The sequence below is a fragment of the Vombatus ursinus genome, unplaced genomic scaffold (assembly GCF_900497805.2).
Source record: "Vombatus ursinus unplaced genomic scaffold, bare-nosed wombat genome assembly UNPS02014802.1, whole genome shotgun sequence".
In the NCBI taxonomy this organism is placed as follows: domain Eukaryota; kingdom Metazoa; phylum Chordata; class Mammalia; order Diprotodontia; family Vombatidae; genus Vombatus; species Vombatus ursinus.
The window spans coordinates 25,188,628-25,213,394 of record NW_020954580.1 but is presented as its reverse complement, the minus strand read 5'-3'; the positions used below and the strand labels follow the sequence as shown (position 1 = coordinate 25,213,394).

The following is a 24,767-nucleotide window of genomic DNA, read 5'->3' as shown; positions in this document are numbered from 1 at the left end:
TGGGTGGATAGAGACCACACACAGTCTTTTTTGTCATGCAACTGTCCCTTCTTCACTGCTGCTGAAAGCTATGACTCCTCCTCACCCTGGGAAGGCCAGCTAGGACCCTGATCTGAGTATGGGCAAGACAATAGAGTCTTGCTTCAGTATTAGCAAAGATACCCCTGTAATCTCCTTCTGACTAGTTGTTTAACCCCATTACTGTCTGTAGGGTGAGAGTTCAGGAAGCAGCTGCTGCCACTGCTGATTCAGTCGCCTGAGGCCTGCTCCAGCTTTGCAGGGGCCAAATCTGCAATGACCTGGCCTACACTGGATTGTGCCCCTCTCTCACCCTGGTGCAATAGACCTTTCCTGCCGACCTTCTAAGTTGTCTTGGGCTGGAAATTTGTTTCACTCCATCTTTTTGTGGGTTCTGCTGCTCTAGAATTTGTTCAGAGTCATTTTTTAAAGGGATTTGAAGGGATTTGGGGAAGAGTGCAGGTGAATGATTTGGAAGAGCCAAAGATGAATAAATCCAAGGTTATGAACTTGGATAACGTGAGGGTGACTGTATCCTCAATAGGAACAGGGAATTTTCATGAGGGGTGTGTAGATGAGGACTGTTAAGTCCTCTTTTGGAAATCTGAGATACTGACTGGCTATCCAAATAGAGACAATCAGCAGAAAATTGACATAGGACTGAATTTTCTTGAGAAAGACTAGGGCTAGTGGAGGAGCCAAGATGGCAGAGTGTTCAATTGTGTTCATTCTTCCTCTACATTTCTCACAGCCATTACCTACTCTTCATTCACACAGCTACAAGCCTAGTTCCAGACTTTATCACCTCTCACCTGGATTATAATAGTCTACTAATTTGCCTCCTTGCTTTCAATCTCTATCAGAAACCTATACATAGTACAATAGGAGCTAGCAGATAAAAAGCAAAGTTAAAAAAAAACTTTATTGAGGAGAAATACTCAAAATATGAGGGTCAGGGAGTATTGAAACATGTCAGTTTCAATCTCCATCCTTCCTCAACCCATTCTTCACACATTGCAAAAATAATCTTCGTAAAGACCAGGTCTGACCTGCTTAAAAACCTTAAAATTTTTTACTGTCTGTCGGTTAAAATCCCTCAGCCCCTTGTCTGCTTGAAGAAGTTGAATTCTACTGTGTCTGGGTCCATTCTCAGAATCCAGCTTATTTCACTTTTCTCCCCTTCATGCAGTCTATGTTCTAGACAAACTAGACTACCTTCTGTCATCCACTTCTGTGTCTCTGCACATTGTCCCTCAGGTCTGAAATTGACTGTCTTAACTTTTGTCAAAGCTCGACTTAGGTGCCACCACCTTTGGGAAGTTGTCTTAATGTGTTGTTTCAATAAGTTTTGAGATTTCAGGGTGCTATGCAAGGAGAGGGGCAGCAATTTCTCTTTACCTCTTATGTTGTCAGGATGACGAGCCCAAGGTGCATGTGGACCAGGGAAGGCCACAAGTCACAGTCCTGGTGTTGGGGAGAAGGGGGAATGGGTGCTACTGTTGGGTCATGGAACTTCTGTTCCCAGCCTGGGCATTCTACATTCCCTAAGCCATACCTTGGGAAGAAGGGGCAGCTTGCCAAGACCATTTATTCCAGTCCTGGTCATCAGCTAATGCTTTGGTAGAAAACTGGTATGGATGGTAAGTAGAGTACCAGAAACCTATACATAGTACAATAGGAGCTAGCAGATAAAAAGCAAAGTAAAAAAAAAACTTTATTGAGGAGAAATACTCAAAATATGAGGGTCAGGGATTATTGAAACATGTCAGTTCTGCTGGAGGGCTTGGAGAAAGGGGATACCAAACTAAAAGTCTGATGAGTTTTTATAGGATTCTAACTGGGTCCAGCAAGACTAACATTGTGGGGAGGGAATGGGGACCCTAGTCATGACTCGGGGGCAGTTGCTGATTCATGCCAGAGAATTGGTGGGTGGTTGATATTCAAACTTGATGTCAGCAGGAAAAGGAATTTTTGGCTGTTATCACATGACTTACTTTGGCTGAGCTGACCCAAGGGATCTGGGTTCCCCCAGCTTCTTTATTTAGAAGGATGGTGAGGCTACTGAGATCCTTACAAAAGTTTTCCCTGACTTCTGCCTTCTCTAGCAAGTTAATGCTCATTCCCTTCTCAAATAATTTTTAAAATGTATACATATATTATTTGTAACCTCACTAGATTATAAACTCCTTGGGAACAAGAATAGTTTTGTTTTTCTTTGTATCCCAAGTATTTAGCAAAGTGTCTTTCATATAGTATACTTAATAAATATTGAATCCAAAAATGCCTCAAGATAGTTCTTAAAATCTATGTCTTTGGGGCAGCTAGGTGGCACAGTGGATAGAACTCTGGCCTTGGAGTCAGAAGGACCTGAGTTCAAATCCAGTCTCAGACACATGACACTAGTTGTGTGACCCTGGGCAAGTCACTTAACCCCCATTGCCTCACACACAAAAAAAATCTTTGTTTTTGCATGTCTAAATTTGTGTTATTCCTTTTCTATCCTTCTGTACCTCTTCCTCCTCATTTAAAAATATCATTTACAAACTGGAGGCAATATAGACTAATTACACAAAGTGTATTTTAATGTTATAGTTGTTGAATGTAATTTTTTTTTATTCTTAATTTAAGAGAGATAAGTGATCAAAGAACATGGGCAGTTTTCAAAAATATAAGCCATTAGCAACCACATGAAAAAAATGCTCTAAGTCACCAATAGGCTAAATGCAATATTGATGTATTACTTCACACCCATCAAATTACAAAGAAAGAAATTTAAAATGTTTCAGAATCTGAGAAAAAATGGCACAATACCCTGTTACTATGCAGTAGATAAGCACCAGCCCTGGAATCAGGAGGACCTGAGTTCAAATCTGCCCTCAGACACTTACTAGCTGTATGACCCTGGGCAAGTCACTTAACCCTGATTGCCTAAAAAAAAAAAATTCCTTGAAAATATTAATTCAAACTCTTCTGGAAAACTATTTGGAATTATATTGGAAAAATTACTGAACATTTCATATCCTTTGATCTAGTCATCCCAATGCTGGTTATATACTCCAAGGAAGTCATTGAAAGAAAGGTCCTACATGTACTAAATAAACTGTTCACAGAACTTTTGGTAAGAAACATTACCAAACCTTACCAAACCTTACCAGAAACCTTACCAAACCTTACCAGAAACCACAGAACTCTTGTCCCTGCCCCCCCCCCAAAAAAACAACCAATCCAAACTTGGAAACAAATTCTGTGTCCATTAACTGGGTGAATTACTGAACAAAGTATAGCATACAAATACAGTGGAATATTATTGTGCTACAAGGAGTGAACATAAAGGATTCAGAGAAATATAGGAAGACTTGTTTGAGCTGATGCAAAGGGTAGAAAGTGGGAAACAGAGCCACAAGTCATCATATAATGACTACAATGAAGGTATCCTTAAAAAACATTAAAATTCAAGTTGAATACAAGGGACAATGTTGGTTCCAAAGGACTGTTATAGGAAGACATGTAAAAGTGACATAGAGGAAAGCAAAGGGAACATGTCATATACAATAACTTCAATAATGTACATTAAAACAGTACTAAGGGGCAGCTGAACTCAGATTGACTATTAGCAATCTGAGTTCTAGAGAATATATAAGACATAGCCTTCCTCACAGTTAAAAAGTAGAGGATTATCAATATGGAATGTAGCAGAGTGTTTAGACTATGGCTGCTTTGTCATTTGGTTTAGTGGTATGTGTGTGTGAGACATATTAGAAAATGAACATGCATCAATTTTTAAAATAGGGTGGTGGGAGGGAAGGGAAGGACTGATGTTACAGCATCCTTCTCCATCCTTTTTATTAATAGTGGACTAGAGCAGAATGTTAAGTGTACTTAGTTGCAATTTGCATGCTAGAGTGATTTTGCATAACTTTTTTTTAAAAGACAAAATACTATAAGAAAATTACTAAAATAAAATATAAAATATTGGAATATTATATAAAAATAAAATATATAAATAGTAAAATACCATCTAGCTTAAGAAATAGTGGGTGTAGACAATTGTTTTATACATTTCTCTCTGGGAAGAAAAAAAATCACTCATTTTTACTGTGTACCTAAGCAAAAGGTTTTCTGCCATTGATACAAAACTATGCAAAGACTATATATAGTGGGTGCAATGGACACGATTGAAGTTTAATCTCATCCCCTCTTCCATCATCTCAAATACCTTTGCCATCATCCCCCCCCCTTTTCCTTTGTTCAAGTCTCTGATAATGAAGTGGCCTTTCTAATGAAGGGAAACCCCTCCATTTTGATCCCATTCTTTCATACCTATTTCCATCAAAAGCACCACCATCTTTCCAGGCTTTGAGGCTTTGACATTATCCTGGAAGCCTCTCTGACGTGAACTGTCAAACTTTGAGCCTCAACTTCCACGACATCTCTGATATCTGACCCTTTTTCTCCACTCACAGCTGTCACTTTAGTTCAGGCTTTCATTACCTTTACTAAATTATTTCAAGTCTCCTATTTCGTCTCACGTCTCAGATCTCACCATTCTAGTCCATCCTATACAGTGCAGCCAAAGTCATTTTCCTTAAGTGTAGTTCTGTGATTCCTCTACTTAATAGGTGGCTTCCTATTGTCTCTAGCCTAGAACGTAATAAACTTGTTTCTTTTTTGAAGAGTTCACAACCTGCCTCCAACCCCCTATCTTTCCACTTTTCACTGATTACTCCTTCCCCCTCTGAAATACAGCCAAACTGGCGTTTTCTCTGTTCCTCACATGGGCTCTGCTTCCTAACTCGTCCCATTACGGAGCACTCCTCTCGATTCCTCCATCATGCCCCACAGAAACATCTTCATCCTAAATCACTTCAGCCCTGGAACCCTCTGCTCCTGAGTGGCTCCTTTCAAATGCAAAGTGAAGGGCTCCTTCTAGAATTTCCATTTAAAGAGGGTGCCCAAGCAAAGTACCTACTACCTCCCTTACTTTCCCCTTTCAGTTTCCTTTTATGTATTGTCTTCCCTATCAGAACGTAAGCCTCTAGAAGGGAGAGACTCTCATATTTTTAGCACTTAGCCCAGTGCTGGGGACATAAGCACTTAATGCTTGTTGACTGTCTCACTGTCCAGTCTCTTTCCAAACCAATCCATCTTATATTAGACTGCCATTTTTTGAAAATGTAGGTTTAATCATCTCATGACCTCACTAATTAGCTCCAGTGGCTCTTTTACCTATTTCTTTGAGGGTGAGAACTATTTTTGCTTTTCTTTGTATACCTGGTGCATGGCACAGTGCCTGACACATCCTAAGTCCTTTAATGCTTATTAACCCAGCGTAATACATTCTCCCTAAGCCTGGCCTTGCTAAGCATAGCACAGCAGAAGCACATTTTCTGCCTGGTATTTCTTGATTGCCACACCACTGGGGTCCTCCCTCCAAAAATTACCTTGTAGTTATAAATGTACACATCCTTCAATATGTTGACTCATTTTCTATTTTCAAGTGTGCCAAGTCTTGAAAAAAACCTTTGATCCTCTACTATCCCCTCAAGCTACTGCCCTATTATTTCTCCTTCCTTTCTCAGCCAAACTTCTATAAAAGGGTCTACAGGCATTGCTTCAACTTCTCTCCTTCCACTCACATTTCAACCCGTTGCCATATGGCTTCTGACCCCCATCTCTCAACTTAAACTGTTTTCAACAAAGTCGTTAAAGTGATTTTCCTTAAATGAAGGTCTGACCACTCATGCTCCTCCTACTCAGTCAACTCCAGGAACTTCCTATTGCCTCTAGGATTAAATATAAACTACTTGGTTTTTAAAACTTTACAATCTGGCTCCAACTTACCTTTCCATCCTCATCATACATCATTTCCCTTTTGGACACTACATGGTCTAGTCAAACTGGTCTTCCTCACATGCACTTCATTTTCTCTTATTACCTTTGCATTGGCCTGCATTTCCCCAGTTCTGGAATTCTCTTTTCCCACTTCACTTCACTTTTTCAACATTGTGTTGTGAGCTGTCTGAGCAAGATGTTTATTAATACGATGTGAATCCATTAAAAAAGGGATCTCTGACATGCCTCCATTTGTGTCAAAAGACTATGAGTGAGGGCAGGCAGGGCTTTTTAAACCTAGGTGTGTCTTCCTTCTGACTGGCCAGACAGTACATCATTTGGACCTCTCCTGGCACAGGCAAAGTAATCCCAATTGATAGACATTTTAATAAAGAGGTAGGTTAATAGTTGTCAGCTTCTCCCTATTACTTATGGTGGGGGGCAGGGGGCAGTTGGACAGGACTAATCCTGCAGTGAAAAGATTAGCTGATTTCACCCCTCTCTAATACTTAAGGAATGCTAGTTGCTTTGCGACCCAGCTGCCTCTAACAATCTTGACTAGAAAACTACCACAATCAGGATCTCCCTCTTATAGACCAGGTCACCCCCAACTTTGATGAAGGACAAGCAAGGACAAAGGACATGTCTCCTGTGGAGAGCTGAGCTCAAGCTGGCTTGTTTATAGGAAAAACAGAAGCAAGGGTCCCACTTGGGAAAGGCCTAGTCCAAGCTGGTTAATGAGCAGATGCCTTACACGCTGAAGGTCATCACATTACTTGTTTATGCCCTTCAGAAACTGCCTGTCCTTCAAAAGTAGGGTCTGACAAAGATAAGGATAGATCACAGAATAGTATTATTAAATAACATAGCATATTAATTTTCTTCAGTGCAAGCACTACTTTCTACACAAAGCCTTTCCTGATCTGCCCAACAGCTACAGTCCTACATTCCCTAAATTTACCTGTATTTATTCAGTATATACTCATATATGTATATCTCCCCAATAAAACAGAAGCTTCTTTGAGAACAGGGGCTGTTTCACTTTTCTCTTTATGTCACCCATCTGGTACATAACAGACATTTGTTGATTGAAGTAAAGAGGCTACAGTGGAGGGATTAAGACAAAGTTCTAGAGTATATACATAAATAACAGTGAAATTAAGAAAACTTGAAGGAGACACAGTGAAGGATCAAAATGTTGCTGTAATAAGTAAAGTCAACGACACTGAAATTTATATAATATCTGAAGAAAAGCATATTTAGAGTCCCTTTATATTTTGGAAAAGACAATCCACATACATAAATATGGTTTATTTAGAAAAAAAAGGTACACAGCTATCCAGAAACACAATATTTATTTAACATTTTTAGATATTCTTTTCTGCTTGGCAGACTGATAATGAATTTTTTTACATCTTTATTTACAATGACTTAAAATATTTTTTCATCTCTGGCAGATATTTACAAGGTCAACAGTAAATATATTTCACATTTCAACAACAGTCAATAGCATTAACCAGTATCAGTAAGACAGTTATTAAAATAATGGCTTACATGCACATGATCTTCAATGGGTGTGTCACCCTCAGCTCTAAAAGAATGAAGATTTTTACTGGTCCTAGGTTAAAGGACACCACACAGTACAGATCTCATTTTTTATATACTTATCTTGTTTAAACTTTCACCAGCAATAAATCTTAAATACTTGGGCAGCCTAGTGCAACCACCAATTTAATGCTGGTGAAAAATAAGGGTTGTTTTACATGGTCCACATCTTTTCATCTAATAAACATATTCTCAGCAAGGATTTATTTACTGCTTCCTTTTCTATTATGACAGCAAAGACTATACAATGCCAAAGTCATAAAAGTCCTTCAGAAACCTTAGCCCAGAAGAGCCAAACTAGCATGAGAAACAAGTATGAAAATAATCTTTTAACCATTAAAGATTGTATCTCTTAGCTAGTCAAACTGAATGTAAATCCAGTATAATTTCAAGGATAAGAATCAAAAAGATTCATCGTAAAGTATATGAATTTATTACAAATGTTAAAAAGACCACATTGGGGGCATACCTCTCAGTATATTTTTCTTAATAAAACTTAAAAAAAAAATACCCTCCTACTGTTTAGAAAACAAATCTATTTATAAATTTCAAAATGGTCTGGTTAAACTAACCAAAACATTAATCATTTTTCTAATCTTTTTGTTAAGGGAAAACAGTATGCAGAAGTGATTGAGTAGAGCATCTTATTTTTTTAATCACATTTCTTATTTTTAATAAAACAAGTTAAAATGGCCTATTTAGGAGTAATATTCCCAATAAACTTACATTACACATAAATACTCTAATAGTTCTTAACCCAAAATAACTGCAAAGAAAAAAAACATCCTGAGTAATTACTCATACAGATTATAGGTGAAGAAATTACCCCATTTTACCAATTACATTTCCCACATGCCGCAAGCAAATCTAGCAGAAATGTCTGAGTGTGCTAATTCAAAGAGGTCCATTTCTGTAACTTTTCTTTGTGGCATGTCACATGTTGTAAGGTGTTTTTTGGTCCAGATCTGATAGTGACGAGGCATGGAAACCTCATTGGAGGATGATGATGAACTATCATCCCTGGGGCATTGAGAAGCTAAGCTAAGTGATGCGCCTAGGGTTACACTGTTCCCCAGCTCTCAGGTCCATCTACTCTACCTCTCAGTCTGAGGATGACTTACTGATTTTTAAGTTGTTTTATTCAATACTGGCATATTGTAGGATCTTTAATCTCCTACATAAATTGGTGAAAAGACATAGAAACATGTCACACTACATGTGCTATGAGAAAGTCTTCATTAAGCAATAACATGAACTTAAATGTATTTAGTATCTTTTGTTGAAAATGGCTTTTCCTTATGATTTTCTTATGAAAAATATTTCTAATTCTTTATGTATTTAATGTACACAATTATACTTTCTGTTTTATATATTTTGTTATCTTAAAATTAATAGAAATTGCCATTAGAATAATGACAAAATTCAACTTATTTCAAGTAAAGAAAAAGAATGGAAACTAATAAGAATTCTACCCAGACTCCCAAGTGTAGTATATCTACAGATAATCTATATTGCAAAGAATCTATTCTGTTTCATTTTTTCCAGATTAAAAAAAAGGGTACAAATCCCAGATAATTTAAAAATCATATTTGGTCTGTAAATTTCTTTGGTAAAATAATGAAATCAGGGAAGACAAAGAATTTATTATTCTAGATATCACAGGCAACGTTGAACTAAAAACCTACAAACACTGCAACCCAGACTTAAATCCATTTTTTAGTAGAGAATGAAGTAGCCAATTAAGTTTCTTTTGGAAAAATGATTAAAGAGGGTCTCCTAAACTGAAACTCCTGATTAAAAAATAAACTAAATTTGAGGCAATCTCACTGCTATTATCCACACTACATTATTTCTATATATTGTTCTTTTATAAAAGTCATATTCAACATCATAGCAGTGTATCTTCAAGAATTCATTTACATCATAACTGTAAACTGTATCAATACATTTTTCAAATTCAGAAGCAAAAAAAAAAATTACATTTTCAACTACCAATGATTTCATACAGAATCAGCTTTTCAAGCTGCCACAATGTTAGTTTTGTGATTTATTTCCAAAATAACTAAGGAACAGTACTGTGGAAGCTAGGATATTTCTAAAATAAAAATGCTAAACATACCAAATATCATGTGGTCTGGTTTAAAATGAATACTCCCAAATACAGCGGGCAGTGGAAAGGTGACAACCTCTTTAATTCTAGTGGCCTGGGATGATCATTTATCTGTTACTCATTTCTTTGAACTACATGTAAATCTATCATTAATATGACAATTTTGGCAAAGGTAACTGCACCAACTTGAATAACTACTTAAGATTTCATTAGTATCATTAACTCAATTTTACTGTCCTGTAATCTGACAAATTCTAGGGACAGTTTAAGTAAGAGTACTTTCTATTTGTTCTCCAAAATAATTCTTTCTAAGGAACATATATCTTTAAAGCAAACCACAAATTAATTATTACAAATGCACTGTCAAATGAATTTTTAATACTCTGAAACAGTAAAACAATCAGCTATCTTGAAAGATGGAAAAAAAATCTGTATATAGACTGCTTAACATGACCTTAAAATAAAAAGGCTCTAAAACCTTTATGGAATTTCCTGATTCATTCATTAGCTCTGACTTACAAAATATACTTCTTCCCCTCCAACAAAATTCAGAAACAGAATACTGATCTTCAAATACACAAAGCAACATACACATTATGATATCTGGGGACAGAAATGGGATGATCCTATTTGCCACTGTCAGCAGTGGGCTACTATCCTTTTATATTAAAATTTTTTCTATTTACAAATGAACACGGAGAGAATTAGCTGAAGGAACTGGACTGTTAAACATACTCAAAGTACACATACAAACTTCACATGGTGGGGAAAGGAAAACACTACTTCAATCAATCTAATATTCATAAAAATAGTGCAAATTAAACATCTTAGAAAAATTTTCATTCTCCTTTTTCTAATGTCATCAAGCAGATGATTAATTTTAAAGCTAACAAGTAGAATTTGAGGATTCAGATTGGAAATGTTAAGCTTATGCATCTGAAACTACTGCAGCTACAAGACATTTAATAAGTTACTGACTTTTCATGTTATAATATTTACTATTGCATTAAGGAAGCAGAAGCTTTACAATAAACATAACTTTTCATTCACGTCAGGAAATTTAACCTGTATTAATAGTGTATTATTATGTATAATCTCTTAAACATAAAAAAAGGACTGGAACAGAAAGTTCAGTACTTTAGTTCTTATTTGCAATATTCAATTGGACATGTAATTAATTTGCCATTTTGGTACTTCTGTAAAATTTGAATAACAAAAATACTGATTAAGTCATTTCAGTGGGAGTTACTTTATCTTTAAATAAAGCCTCAGAAAAATTATCTAAAATGGAAGCATTTCAGTAAAATGTGGTAGAAATTATGACATGATGCCTTAAAACTACCTTATGTGTACAAAGATACCTACATTTTCAGCACTTATGTGTACGTAGTATTCAACCACATGTGGAAAAATGATTTGATCTACATTTTGCTTGCATATATCTTTTCCTTTAAATGTTGTACCACATAATAGCGTAAAGGAGCTGAAGGGATCAGGGTGCTTGATGCTGTATACCACATGTACTGTAAAAGGATGGGAAGTGCCTAGTATAGTAGGAAGAAGCGGCCTAAGAGACAGGAGACCTAGGTTTAGTCCTAGCTTACATCAGCTGTGTGACATTAGGCAAACCACTATGTCTCTGAACTTAAGCTTCCCCAACTATAAAGGGACAGAGAGGGTTGCACTTGACTAGATGATCTTCAAGGTCTTTTGAGCTCTAAAATTCCATGATTCTACAATACACATGTACAGTGGAGTAAGTTAAGTAAAAACAAAAGCTTCAAGTTAAAATCTCCCCGCCACCAACAAAGAGCTTCTTAACAAAAATTTTTATAATTTACCCCTAAAAGGCAGCTTTTTATTGTATACTTTATTTTGCTTCTCATCAAGTTCCTTTTTAGTGTCATAAAGCTGTTTTTAACATGGCCTTAGAATAAATTGCTCTAACTCTATACATATTTCATTTCCCTTCAGGCACTTTGCCAAATCTTGATCTAACATGGACAACATCAATGAAAATCTACTTTATTATAGAAAACTGGCATTTCATTCCTTAATAGCTTTACCATAGATTGGCTCAATTCAGATTTTAGTGACACATTTAAGGGTAGGTTTCTTGTAGTGATCTGTAAGACACTTTACGGAAATTGTGAATAGCTTGTCTAGAATGAATTTATTATACAATAAAAATGCATGAATAGAGATTTCCAAATGCTTATAGATCGACAATTGTATATACAAAAAGGCACTACTTCAAGAAAAAAAGTGCCAACAAATAATCCAAATGATCATCCAAAAACCTGTACTAGAAGTCATAAGGCATTTTCCTGAACAGACAATTCAACGATAATGCCACTTTATAAAAAAAAAAATTTGCTGTTAACAACTGGAATGCCTAGTTTCAATTCAATGAAATGTTTCAAAAGTAGAGTCAAATTGTAGTAAATAAAAGGACATAATGAAAACAACTGTTCTTCAAGAGTATGACTTTCCAATGGGTATAATAACTATGCATGTGTACACTTGAGTGTACATAGATAGATGTATATCCCCAAAGTATTCATAATTTTTTTCAAAACCATATATATATTACATATATATGTATATATATTATATATCTTGGATTTTGAGCAAGAAAAAAAGGGGCTTTGGAGTTTTGTACTATTTATCATTTTACACTCCTGTTTATACTTGGTAATTTTGTGCTCGAAGGTACTCAATAAATGCTTGTGGAATTACTGAATTTTACAAAAGACAAACCTTTTGCTCTCTTAAGAAACTAAATGTCTCTGCAGAAGTCACTCACCACTTCCAGTAATTTACAAGTGCTCCCCCCTCCTTTCACACATGAAATTTTAATACGATCAAAATTCTGCCTTCTCATTTATTTCGGATGTTTTTCACTTCTCTATATTTCTCTGGTATTTTTATGGACAATTTTTTTAAAAGTTATGACTAACTAAAATATGAGATATTTATTTATATCTGTACATACACATATTATATATATACATCTACGTATGTACATATACAGATGTGTATATATAAAATCTCTGTATTACCGCTGGGCTTTGGCAATGGTATAACTGTTTTTGGTTCTAACTTGCCAATCTGAATATGAACTGAAAACATTACAGAATCATTATCTTGAAATAAGAATCCAATTGTTCAAGTAACTATTTAAAAGAAAATCCTTTTCCATCAAAATTAAAGGATTCTTTTTATAAAAAAATGGAAGAACTAGGAGCCCTTCCTGGTGCTTATATTTATCAAATTCCAATATAATTTCAATTTCTAGAATTATTCTTACAGCTTTTTTAAATTTTAAGAGAAAAATCTATTTTCAACAAATTCCTCAAAACATTTTTTCCACAGTATCAATGAAAAGTGCCTAAAAAAAATTGAGCAACATTAGCTCTGATCTGTTTTATAGGAAGATAACTTATATAATTCCAAGACAGTAGTGTGTGTGTGTGTGTGTGTGTGTGTGTGTGTGTGTGTGTGTGTGTTTATTTTCTAAAGGCAGCATACTCCCTTCTATTTTAATTATCAGAGCCAAAAGACTCAGGGAGGCTATGTAATCTCTAAAATGATTCTTCAATAAAATGAGAACCGATATTCAGAATGATACATTTTTGTAGCCTCTTATACAATTTCCAAAAGTTAGTCATACATACATTTACCATCTAGCTCATTGACATGATTCCAAAATTTTCTCAAGGATGAGGAAACCACTTTCAAATCAATGTTAAAACATATTCACAAACTGCAGTAGACTGATGAAAAGGCAGTACGGTCCTTTTAGCAGAAAACATTTCATTATTTCAATATCCCCTGGTGGGAAATTGTTTTATAAAAATGTGTCACACTGAAGCTTCAGTGATTCCCCCAAGCAAATTTTCTGTTCCTGATGTACCTCCATGAAATATATAATCTGTCAGGACTGTATATTTCTTAATCCAAAATATCTGACTGAATTTAGGCACACCTGGAAAGCAGCTGAGAGGGCTTCACTAATAATCTGGTATCACTGAATATGACTTGAGAAATTCCTCTGTTTACTTGAAGATGCACTTGTTTGAAATCAGTTAACAACTTATAAATAAGAACAATTCATCATGTCTAGGAAACAGGATACCCTATCTGGATTCTTGGACTTGTTTATTGTTTCAAACTTTAACCTACTGACAGAATAACCCTATATGTCCTGGTGGGAAAGAGGGAAGACATTATGTTAAATATGGCTAGAAAGCCATTAAAAGTGCATTACCAGCTACACATAAACTTAGAGCCTTCTCTGCAATGGAGAAGACCAAAACTTGGTTTGAATGTTTCAGTGACTAAATGTTTAACTTTTCAGAGTAAAAGAGCTGGGGAAAAGAGCTACCCTCATTTTAATGAAAAAAGTGCAGCAGCCTGGCAGGAGCAGGGCTGATCTCTTTCCTCCGATCTCCTTTTCCCATACTTATTTAAAAAGAAACAAAGAAAAGAAAAACAAAGAAACAAAAGATTGCACAAACTCAGAGAAGTTCAAAGTCATAGCAGAATCTCTGAGGCACTCCTGGTTTTGAGAAAAAAAAACAAAACAAAACAAAACATATGATCCAGTAGTTTTCATAGTTCTGTACATTGAGAGAACCCGTTTCTATTTCTTAACAAAGCCAAAGAATCATTTCATAGGGATCACATACACCATTTCCTCCATTGTCTCTGCAGTCTCACAGTGTTGAAATGGGACCGATCAGCCTACGATGGATTGCACATCACCCAAGGAGAAAGAAAGGCATGAAAAAGGCATACATTTTATACTGCTTCACAAACACATTTGGGGTGGGGTGGGGGGCGAAGAGAGGAAGAATAGGAAGGGAAAGAAAATCTTATTGCTGTTTCAGTACAAAATACAGTATGATGATACCTAAACCAAATAAAATCTGATTACAATGGTCAGTAGTTTCAGACTGTGGGATGAAGTTTCTTCTTGCACAATGAAAGATAAGCAGAAAGAGAAAGAAGCGGAACTTTCAAAACTACACCTGTGATATCAGCTGCATATTGAAGCTTGGGGAGCGAGACTGCTTAGTTAGGGGGGCTCCCGGGCTGAGGAGATCTTTACCTTCCCCAGTTTGACCTAGCCGGTCTTCCTGTAGACTGATAGTTGAAAATCGATTGGCATTGCTACCTGCTAAATTAGTAACTCCTTCAATGCCAACCCCAATGCTTGTACTGGCTTGACTGCCATTCACATAGTCAAATGATTTACTTGAGGAAGCACTGGCTGTCCGGATCAAACTCAAGTTATTAGCTTTTGGCACCACCTGGCCAGCAGGTAGGCTCAGGTGTTTCTTCATCGGTGTCAACTCAATGGAATCTACACTAAGGTCAGGTGGTTGGTGTATGTACTGCTTACGAGCTACTGACTCTCGAGGGCTCTCGCTGGATTTAGTGGCAGAAGCTGTTTCTTTATCCTTGGCTGAACGCCCACTTGCTACTTTCCTTAAGCTTCCCCTCTGAGAGGAGGATGATGGTTTGGTCCCAACTGGCTGACTGCTGAGGGAGGCCCCTGATGAAAATCCTTCATCTGCATCATTCAGGTTCATAGACTCCTCTCCATTTACACCCTCAGCACCTAAAAAACAAATCAGAGAGACTGAGCACAAGCCAAGTTAAATGCAGTAGCAGTTATGATTAGCATCACAACAGACTTCATCTGTTGGGAAGTTCTAAGTTTGTTGTACACTGATAATGACCTTGTCAAACAATACTCCTGATAAATATCCTACTCCACATTGATTTCCAATAGGCTAGTATCCTGTTGTTCTGAATTACTCTAGTGCATGGATATTTCATTAATATCCTTTTGAAGATATGTCAACTGCCTCTTATTAAAAATAAAGTCAAGAACTGGATACCACAAGTCAATTTAGGCTTCATACAACTTTCTTGTAGTAGAAATTGTTGACACAATACAATTCAGCACATAAACCTTCAGTTTAAGATAACCTTGCCTTTAGCCATTACCTAATGAAAAGTCAGTAGTCTTAAGATTTTTTGCATTGTTTTGCAAAAAGCTCAAACATAATGAAAACCTTTCTGAAACTGTTGTATCTGAAATTGCTAGTATATCTGCCACCTGAAAAAGATCCAATTCTACTAAATTACAAGGAAGCTTTTTTCACTTACTGTTTCATTTTTTTTTTTTATAGTGAGGCAGTCGGGGTTAAGTGACTTGCCCAAGGTCACACAGCTAGTACGTATCAAGTGTTTGGTCTGAGGCCGGATTTGAACTCAGGCCCTCCTGACTTCAGGGCTGGTGCTCTATCCACTGCACCACCTAGCTGCCCCTTATTGTTTCAATTTTAAATGCTTCTTCTATGTAAAATGTTATACATAGTCTATAATCCAAGAGTACATAGAAGTAGCGACAGAGGTGAACCTTTAACATAAGGGCTAGCTAGCCTTTTACTTACAAACAGAAAATTTCACAATCCTCTCAATTAGTTTTACTTCTTAGGACAGCTCCTAAAACTCTCCATAGCTATATACTATTCAATTAATGAATCCAGTAGCAAGTTTCTGTGCTCTCTTACATGAGAACCTAAACATCAATACACATGAAAAAGAAAAATCTTGAACTTTAAGTCATGAAGCAAAAAGTATGTTTCATATTTTTAGAAGCGATTTTATTAACATGACTGTTCCATCAACTTTCATCCCAGAATTGACACTCAATCTACGGAATCCCTCTTTCTGGGACTGAAAAGGTAACAGAGAAAGAAGAATTTCAGACAACTCAATTCCTTTTTTAGAAGTATAATCACTATTCTTGTAAAAGTCATTACACCAAAGACAAATCCCTAAAAGGCTCTTTCTAAAAGCTAGGGTATTACTATATATGAGCCTCTTTTTTTTTTTTTTTTAAAGTGCTGAATGTTTTGCTATTTCATTAAGAAGTTATTTTTGATACATTTCCCCATACCCCAAGAAAATTTAACCTGAACCTTTGAAAAGCAAATATCTTTATATTTACAAAACAGTATTAGCCAAGATGATTTTATACAAAGGGTTATGTGAAACATATTATGATAGATGATTAAAGTCTTTTCTTTAATACATTGCCTAAAAAAAAAAAAGCTGAAAACAAAAGAAATGCCTGATTTTTCAAAGGTGCTGGGAAAAATTTAATAATCAAGCTACTCTTAAAAACAGAAACACCTTGTTTTATCTGGCAACTAACTTTTCTTTGGTCATCATGCAAAGCCTTCTATATGAGAGTGAATTTGGAAAAATAGCTGCAGCTACTTCCTCTCTCAACCTCTTTCTTCAAAAGGATAGCACATAATGTGCACTAGAATAAGAATGCCAAACTCTATAAATACACATTACATCATATTATAAATACTTAAAATCTTTTAAGAAAAAAGCAAAATGTCCATAGAAAATACTTTTAAGTGCTGAGTAAACATGTTTTAGCAATATAAAGAGTGACAAGGGAACAAAATAACATTAGAAGTATCCACTTAATCAAGAGAGGAAACTAAGACACTTGGAGCTTGCTTTGGATTATTGCTACATGCAGATTAGATGCTCAAGCAGGTCAGCAATATTAAAGCTTAAGATGGTAGAAAGGTAGTGCATGCAAAAAGGAATCAATGGATCTCAAATACCCAGAAATGTTGTTTCAGTGTAGTGAAGCAGTACTGCAGAAGACTTTCAGATTCACTCAAGGTATTAACTCTTGCTTTACTGATGATTTTAAGAATTCCTTCAAAAGTTACAGATAGTATCTTCAGATTGCCAAGTAAAATTCTTAAATTTGACCTACCTGTCACCCTCTCTCTCTCCTTTTCAACATATAATCAATACAATTCAAATATTTAAAATACAATTTCAGTGTCATGCCCAAAAAGTTTCCCCAAAGAGCACTGAATAAAGAAGCAAAGGATGTGGGTGGGTCTGTGTTTTTTCTCCCTTCCTTAAGTTATAAGATACTAACAACATAGAGCAGGGCAAAGAATCTAAAAAAAGGAATACTGATGACTGATTATATTGCATTTCCTTCTCTTACTTATGTATGCCTCTATTTTTTATTTTAAACCTACTATATATTTAAGGACTTAGCATCCTTTTCCTAGCTACATCCAAAAAAATTTAATTATTAACAATTATAGGAAATACTAAATTAGCTATGTAATACTTCTGGTCCTTTTTCAGGATGTCTTGACTTTTGCTTAATTAAAGAAAAGCTTCAATTTCCTAATCCCAAACTTTCTACATTAATACCTTTCTAATTGGCAAGGCAGTAAAACTCACTATAAAAATGGCAATTTGTAGAGAAAGCCAAATAGGCTCACCAAACCCTCCTTTTATTCAAGAGTGGTAAAAAGCAGGTTTTTGTCCCCTTTAAGCAATTAGTATATTTGATATTTATTTGTAGGCTCATTTTCTCTTGTTTATGCAAGATAAAGCTGGCTCCAGGGAATCATGTCAAATTATGTAAAACTTCTAGAATGGGAAGGCTGCATCTTTCACAACCATTTAATTTGGGTCTAGAAAAGTAGCAACAATGTCTCCAGATCTTTCAGGTCATGCACATGCAACACTGAGAAAAAAGAAGGCCAATTTGGCCAAATGGCTAGGGAGTTAAAAGTAGTTTCAGATTCTTACTGAGCATGCTCAAATTTCTGATGCACCAAGGAGCAGGAGTCCTCCTAAAATATACTGGAAATTAACTGACCTTTACAACTTAAATGACATATTCTAAAGGCAATGTGCTTTGGTACATCAATGAATCAAGGCAATTTTCAAAGTAGCAACACATTAAACTGGAAAGGAACTCTTGGGTTTATTTGCACTCTTCTTCCAGGGAACAATTCCTGGGAGACAACAATATATACAGAATAGCTAGTAAATACTTTCCTATTAGTAAGAAGTTGAGTGATCTGTAACAGTGAAAATACCACAGGAACATTCTCAGAGTGAAGGTACAACTACATTAAATAAAAGTTGCTACTAGTACAGTAACTCCCAAGAATACATTTTCACTTCACTGTTAGAAGTTACATACAAGCAATTAACAAGAGAAGCTGGAAATCCCATTTCATTGCATACATGATTGGTCAGTTCCAATATAGCTCATGATCCAAACTAACTTAGCATAACAAAATCATCTACAGACACTAAAATAAGCACTGCACTCTGCTTCAGAAGTGGAGACTGAACAGGAAGAGGAAAACTGGTAGTTAAAGTAGTTAGAAACACAGCAACTTGATCTATTCAAATGTTATAAAGTGAATCAACACCAATAAAGATCTACAATTAGGCTGAGGTAAATTTGTTCTTGGCATCATTGAAAGGAGACAAGTCAGACAAACAACTCCACCTCGGCTCTCCTTTCCAATCAAAGATGATACATTTGTATTTTATAGCAGTCTTCACAAGTTCTTTAAGTATCAATGCCTGAAGCTTTGGAACCTAAACAAGTTTAAACTGGCAAGCAGGGCTCGTGTTCATTGGATGCATTTTCCCTTAATGGTAAAGTAGACATGCTCAGTAATGAAAACATCCCAAGCCTTTGCAGGCCTCTTGAAGACAGCTGCTTGCCTTGTTATTAGCCATGCCAAGCTGTTCTTTAACCACACAGGGATGCAAACTCCAGGCCAGCACACATGATAACAAAAGGTTGTACCTGACCTGGTGCTAGGCATTAAAGGGAAGTGTGTGTGTTGCAAGGAGAAGCTAATACACCCTGGGATAGTGGAAACACACACTATGGAAAGATGTTCTGCTTGGGGATAGGGAGCCAGGATCCTTCTCCAGGAACTGCCTCACTGACTTCTGCCTCCTCATCTCTGTCCTACCCTCTGTTGTGGCTGCTGCCAAGGTGGGCTCCGGCGAGCCATGCTCAGGGGTCCTGCGCATCAGCACCTCCCCCTCTTGCACACGTTTGATCCCTAGGTCTGTGGAGCCGTGTTGGATCGGGGAGCCAGGAATACTCGAGTCAGCCTCGTTTGAGAAGTCAAAGCCATCTGGGATTCAACATATAAAATTTTAGTGCTTTTGTGCTCTTCTATAGCTTTCTGAGCATTTTGACCCAGGCAGATAAAGGAAGTTTCTGTGGATATGGCATCAAAAAAAACAAAAAATACTAACCATATGCAATTACATATGTGTGTACAATGCACATACATATGCAAGAAGGCAGATGAAAAATGTGTGAGCTGGCAAATGAACAAGACAGAGAAGTGAAAAAAGATCATTAAAATGGCAATAATATGCTCCTACAACAAGGCCGAGACAGCTTGATTATACAGGTACTATGTCCATGAGACACTGCTGCAATCAATACTTAAAAATATACAAGAAGCTCACAGTAAAATCAAAGATAACAATCTAAAACAGAATCAATCCTTCTGGGGAAATTGCTTGGGTTATATTTTTGTTTCAACCAGTTACAGAATTTTGCTTTGTGTTGTGTTGTGTTGTTTTTTAATTAAAATGCTCACACATGCACAAACTGAAATTTCTCAATGACAATAAGCATATTTAATGAAAACCTCTCCCCTACTTTGTTGTTACTGAGTATTTTAATAACCAAAGATGAAAGTTTTAATACCTTGCCTTTCTGTACACGAATTATTTTACATTTCATCTTATTTGAAATATTTTCTGAAGAACATCATTCATAAGGAAAATCTAAAGAAAACTATTAAAAGAGCAATGGACATTTTAAATCATATTTCTATCACTAAAAGTATCTATCCAAACTTTTTTTGGATTAATTGTACAATATATGTTAACACCATATAGTAGTAATATGAATTTTATTAATAATAGAGCAACAATCTATTCACAATAATGGAATTACTGACTGCCTGCTACCCTCACCTTCTCGCCTCCATCTATGACGACGAATTGAAGCAGTTGTGATTGCAGTCCGAGAAATCCTTGGCACTGTGGGTGTGACCTCTACTTTAAGTACTTTCTGACCTTCCTGTGAAGAATCAGGGGCATCAAATGGCAATGAATTCTTCATGGCATTAGCAACCTATAACAAGAGTAGAATGATAAATAAATTCAAAAGCACTGAATCTATTATTATACTAATCCTTATATGACACGTCACAATTGTCAAGAAGTAGAATGTCAAATTGTAAAACGATCAAGATCTACTATTAATACAAAGCCTGGCAAAACTGACATGACTAGGACCAATAAAGCACACATTTTCATTCCCAAATTTCAGGGATTGATCTTTTTTGTTTGTTTTCTCCTCATTCCTATAATAGAAATAAAAACAAGTGAAACTGAGAATTAAGCCTAAGTCTGACAATAAGATCTCTGAACAAGCACTGGCTACACTGCTCATGTGGGTACTCTAAAACATTTTGCCTGACAGGCTGTTGGAGGTTGAGACAACATCGGTCCTGTCACTCTCTCAAAGCTTACCTTCACAGCCAATGCTCAGGAGTAAGGGGTAAAGTTAGTTCTATTAATGAGTAGTCTTCACAATAGCTTAAAAATTCTGACTGCCATTCCAACATACTAAAAATATCCAAACATCCTAATAGAGGCTGTGGTTAAGTGAACAAGTTTCAAAAGCAGTGGAAAGATTAGGGCAAATTTTAGATTACCTCAAAACACACAGAATAGAATTTACTGGAGAAAATAATTTGCTATTTAACTAGAAAATGGACAAGTGAGTTTGGCTTCTTTGAAGTCTGTTGTTTGTTTTACACATTATTCTCTTTTATTCTCTATTATTATTATTATTATTATTATTATTATAGCTGGTTCATCTTCTTTTACCTGACTGTTCCCTTTTAGTCTCCATCTATATCATACCCCCTACTTGCTGATGTACTGTAAAGATTCTGTCTTGAGCCCTTGTCCTCTCTACATTCTCACTTGATGACCTCAGCAGTCTCCAGAGATTTATTTACCATTTCTACGCAGAGGAGTTCCAAATTCTGCCACAGGTTTTATACTCCTGAACTCTAGTCAGGCATCATCAAGCTGCCCACTGGACATTTCAAATAGGATGCCCCACTAACATCTCAAAACTCAAAACAGATTTCATTACCTTTTCCCTTAAATCTAACGAGCTATCTCACATATTTATTTCTGTTAAAGTCATGAACACCTATCACATTCTAGTCTCTTAGGTTTGCAACCTCAGTGTAATCTCAGAGTCCTTACTCTCCTTCACTCCACATACTGAGTCAGGTGCCAAACGTCGCCATTTCTACCACCACAGTATCTCACACCATACCCTTTTCACTACTGACACAACCACTACCTTTGTTCAAGTCCTCAACACCCAAATCTGGGGACTACAGCAATGGACTTCAGTTTGTCTCCTGACTTGAATCCTTCTTTCACGCAGCTACCAAAGTGATTTTCCTTAAGCAAAGCTCCAACTATGTCACACCCCTACTCAGTAAGATATTACAGTGTCCTCTTTTGTTTATAGGATCAAATATAAGCTACTCCTGGCTCTTCACAACCTGGCCCCAACCTAACATTCCACCTCAGACATTACTTTTCACACGTGACATTTCATTTCCTGTATCCATACCTTTGTACTGGTCTTTCCCCATTCCTGGAATGTTTTCCCTCCTCAAAGAATCCTTTAGTTTCTTTAAGATTCCACCTAAACATTATCTTTTATATGAAGCTTATCCTGATTTCCTGTTAGTGCCATTCCTTCCTAAATTCCTTTGTATTTATTTTGTACAAATTTATGTTTGCACAAATTTATGTCTCCTCAAACAAAATAGATGCTTCTTGAGAAAAACTATTTTTATTTTTGTCATTATATCCCTAATACCTAGCACACTTTTAGGCACTTAATAAATGCCTGCGGCTTGACTGAATCACAAAGTGACTGTAGCATAAAATGATATCGTTAAAAGAGTTCTGCAAATGCAAGGTATTAATGTTATTAATGTTTTTTCCAAATAGTTACCATTTACTATTATCCTGACATAAATTTAGAGGTGTTGAGATTAGAAAATTATGAGTAGAGCCCCTCCCTTGCTCTGATTGGAGAGGGCAGAAGATGGACATTGGAGAGCTCCTCCTAGTTTTGCTACTGTTAAAGTTGACACCACATAGTTTCCTACCTGGCTACTTTCCTGGACTTCCTCATCTCCAGAAACTCATCATTCTGAAAGATGAAATCTACTCAAAAACTGAAGAAGTTAAATTGATTCTGTATTATTTTATAATTGATTCTATTCTGTAATTGATCCTATTTATTCGGTACTGCTTTCCCATTTTGTATGATTACTCAAGCCACATTTCTTTGTTTCTCTGCCTATAAGTTCAGTTCTCTTGCTAATCACTGTTCTATTCCTGCCTCAAGGAAATCTGTTACTCTTGAAGAAGGCAGGTGGACACCAGAGTCTGATCTAGTATCTTTACACCACCAAACCACAATTCAAGGATGTCTGGTTTGTTATCCAAAGTCTGGCCTTTCTCTAACCTTGCAGGTAGACTCAAACACTGAACATCTCTCAGTCAAACAAGGGAAGAAGAGGGTCCTCGCTAGCCCTGTTCCTAATTTCCAACCAATGCTGTCCCCACCCCCATGATGCTGTCTACTCTGTAGCCAATCACATTCCCCACCTACCCAACTCTGTTCTTTGCTCTCTGGTACTTCCCAACTGGCCTTAACCTCATGGTCTCTGTTTATTGAGAGGCCAAAGACCCAATGTAACAGTTACTGCTAGCCTAACTAAAAAACTGATCATGCTGTGACTGATGTCTCTCAGTTTAATTTTCAAAGGTAATGGAAACTCACTCCTCCTTTCACCTTGAATGTATGATTTCTTCATACCTCCTCACTGCCCTCCCATCCTAATGTTTTCTGTGTTTTCTCCCCAGTTTGAATAAGAACGCCTTTAGGGCAGGAACTATCTTATGCCTTTCTTTCTATCTCCATTGCTTAGTTCAGTGCCTGGCGTAGAGTAGATGATTGCACTTATTTATATAGCCTTTTGTGGTTTACAATGAACTTTTCTCACAACCTCCCTGTGAAGCAAGCAGTGCAAGTATTATTTTTCCCAAGAACCTGAGACTCAGCTTAGCAAAGTGACTTTCTAAATGTCACAGAGCTTTTAGGTATCCTGAGTTGGATTCAAACCCGGGTCTCCTTCTCCAAGTCTAGCATGCTTTGCACTACACCATTTGATATATTCCTTGATATTTTAACCTCACCATATTTAAATTGCTTCAGCTTAAACACAAAATCAAAAGATCAGGAAAAGCAATTTTGGACAATAATCATTAGCATCAAAAATCACAGCTTAAAAACACAGGTCAACCTCATGCTGTATAAATTCTTGTTTATGCATTACTGAGTGCCATCCAGTTTCCATGTACGATAACTTGTGCCTTACCAGTAGTGGCTGAGAAAAAAGTTCTAGCTGAGCTCTGTAAATAATGTCATCCAGTACTTCTTGGCCAAGATCCCACTGTCCATTATATCTACCAAGGAAACAAAGTATCCATTTTACAATATTATATGAATACAAGTAAATTTTTTTTAATAGTTTAAGGATCTCAAATTATTTTACTCCCAAGACATTTCACTTTAGGTTATAAGTCAAGGAAAATATGAAGAGTTATATGCTAATGCTTCCTTCTATAAAGGTTTCTGGTGGAAGAGGGTATAAATTGGTACCGTGGCTGACTATTGCATGACATTCAAGGTAACCTAGGTTATAATAATCCTCAGTGCAGGTGTATACTAACAGTTTCTTATAAGGAGAAACTGCCATTCTCCAACTGTCAATCTTAATTATTAAACTGCTTTTTAGCTACTCTCAAAGCATCCCATAACTAAAAGAGTGAATTACTAAAATCAGGGAGACAAGATAATTGATGTACCATGAAACAAAGAACAATCAGGACATGTCAATACAAGAAAAGAAAAACATTAAAATTTTCCAAGGACAAGTAAGAAACCATTTAATTTCAAATCCCAGATACTTACATGGCATAATAGACACCTGTCAGAAGCTGCACCATAAATTCAGGATCCAATACTACTCGGCCACAAGGTTCTTTCCAGTGTTTTTCATTCTGCCGTGGAAACCCACTCACGCAAAGCCTAGAAGACAGTGTTTACCTTGCATGACCTCTTGAGGCATTAAAGTAGCTACTTGACTTTATTTGCCCATGAATTAAATATAACACAGTA

General features: G+C 36.3%; 1 protein-coding gene across 4 annotated transcripts in view; it reads right to left on the bottom strand.

Annotated features, from left to right (window-relative positions):
• Positions 1-7,188: 7,188 nt before the first annotated feature.
• FAM126B (family with sequence similarity 126 member B) overlaps positions 7,189-24,767 on the bottom strand; it is a 74,601-nt gene continuing 57,022 nt past the window's right edge. For 3 of the 4 annotated variants that reach the window (XM_027873610.1, XM_027873611.1, XM_027873612.1), the window contains 5 exons: positions 24,561-24,677; positions 23,965-24,052; positions 20,450-20,609; positions 19,423-19,590; positions 7,189-15,191 (listed from right to left, as the gene is read on the bottom strand). In XM_027873610.1, the coding sequence (XP_027729411.1) occupies positions 14,593-15,191; positions 19,423-19,590; positions 20,450-20,609; positions 23,965-24,052; positions 24,561-24,677 (1,132 nt within the window). In that variant the 3' untranslated portion in view covers positions 7,189-14,592. The remainder of the gene's footprint in view (positions 15,192-19,422; positions 19,591-20,449; positions 20,610-23,964; positions 24,053-24,560; positions 24,678-24,767) is intronic. The other variant, XM_027873613.1, reaches the window with a different exon arrangement.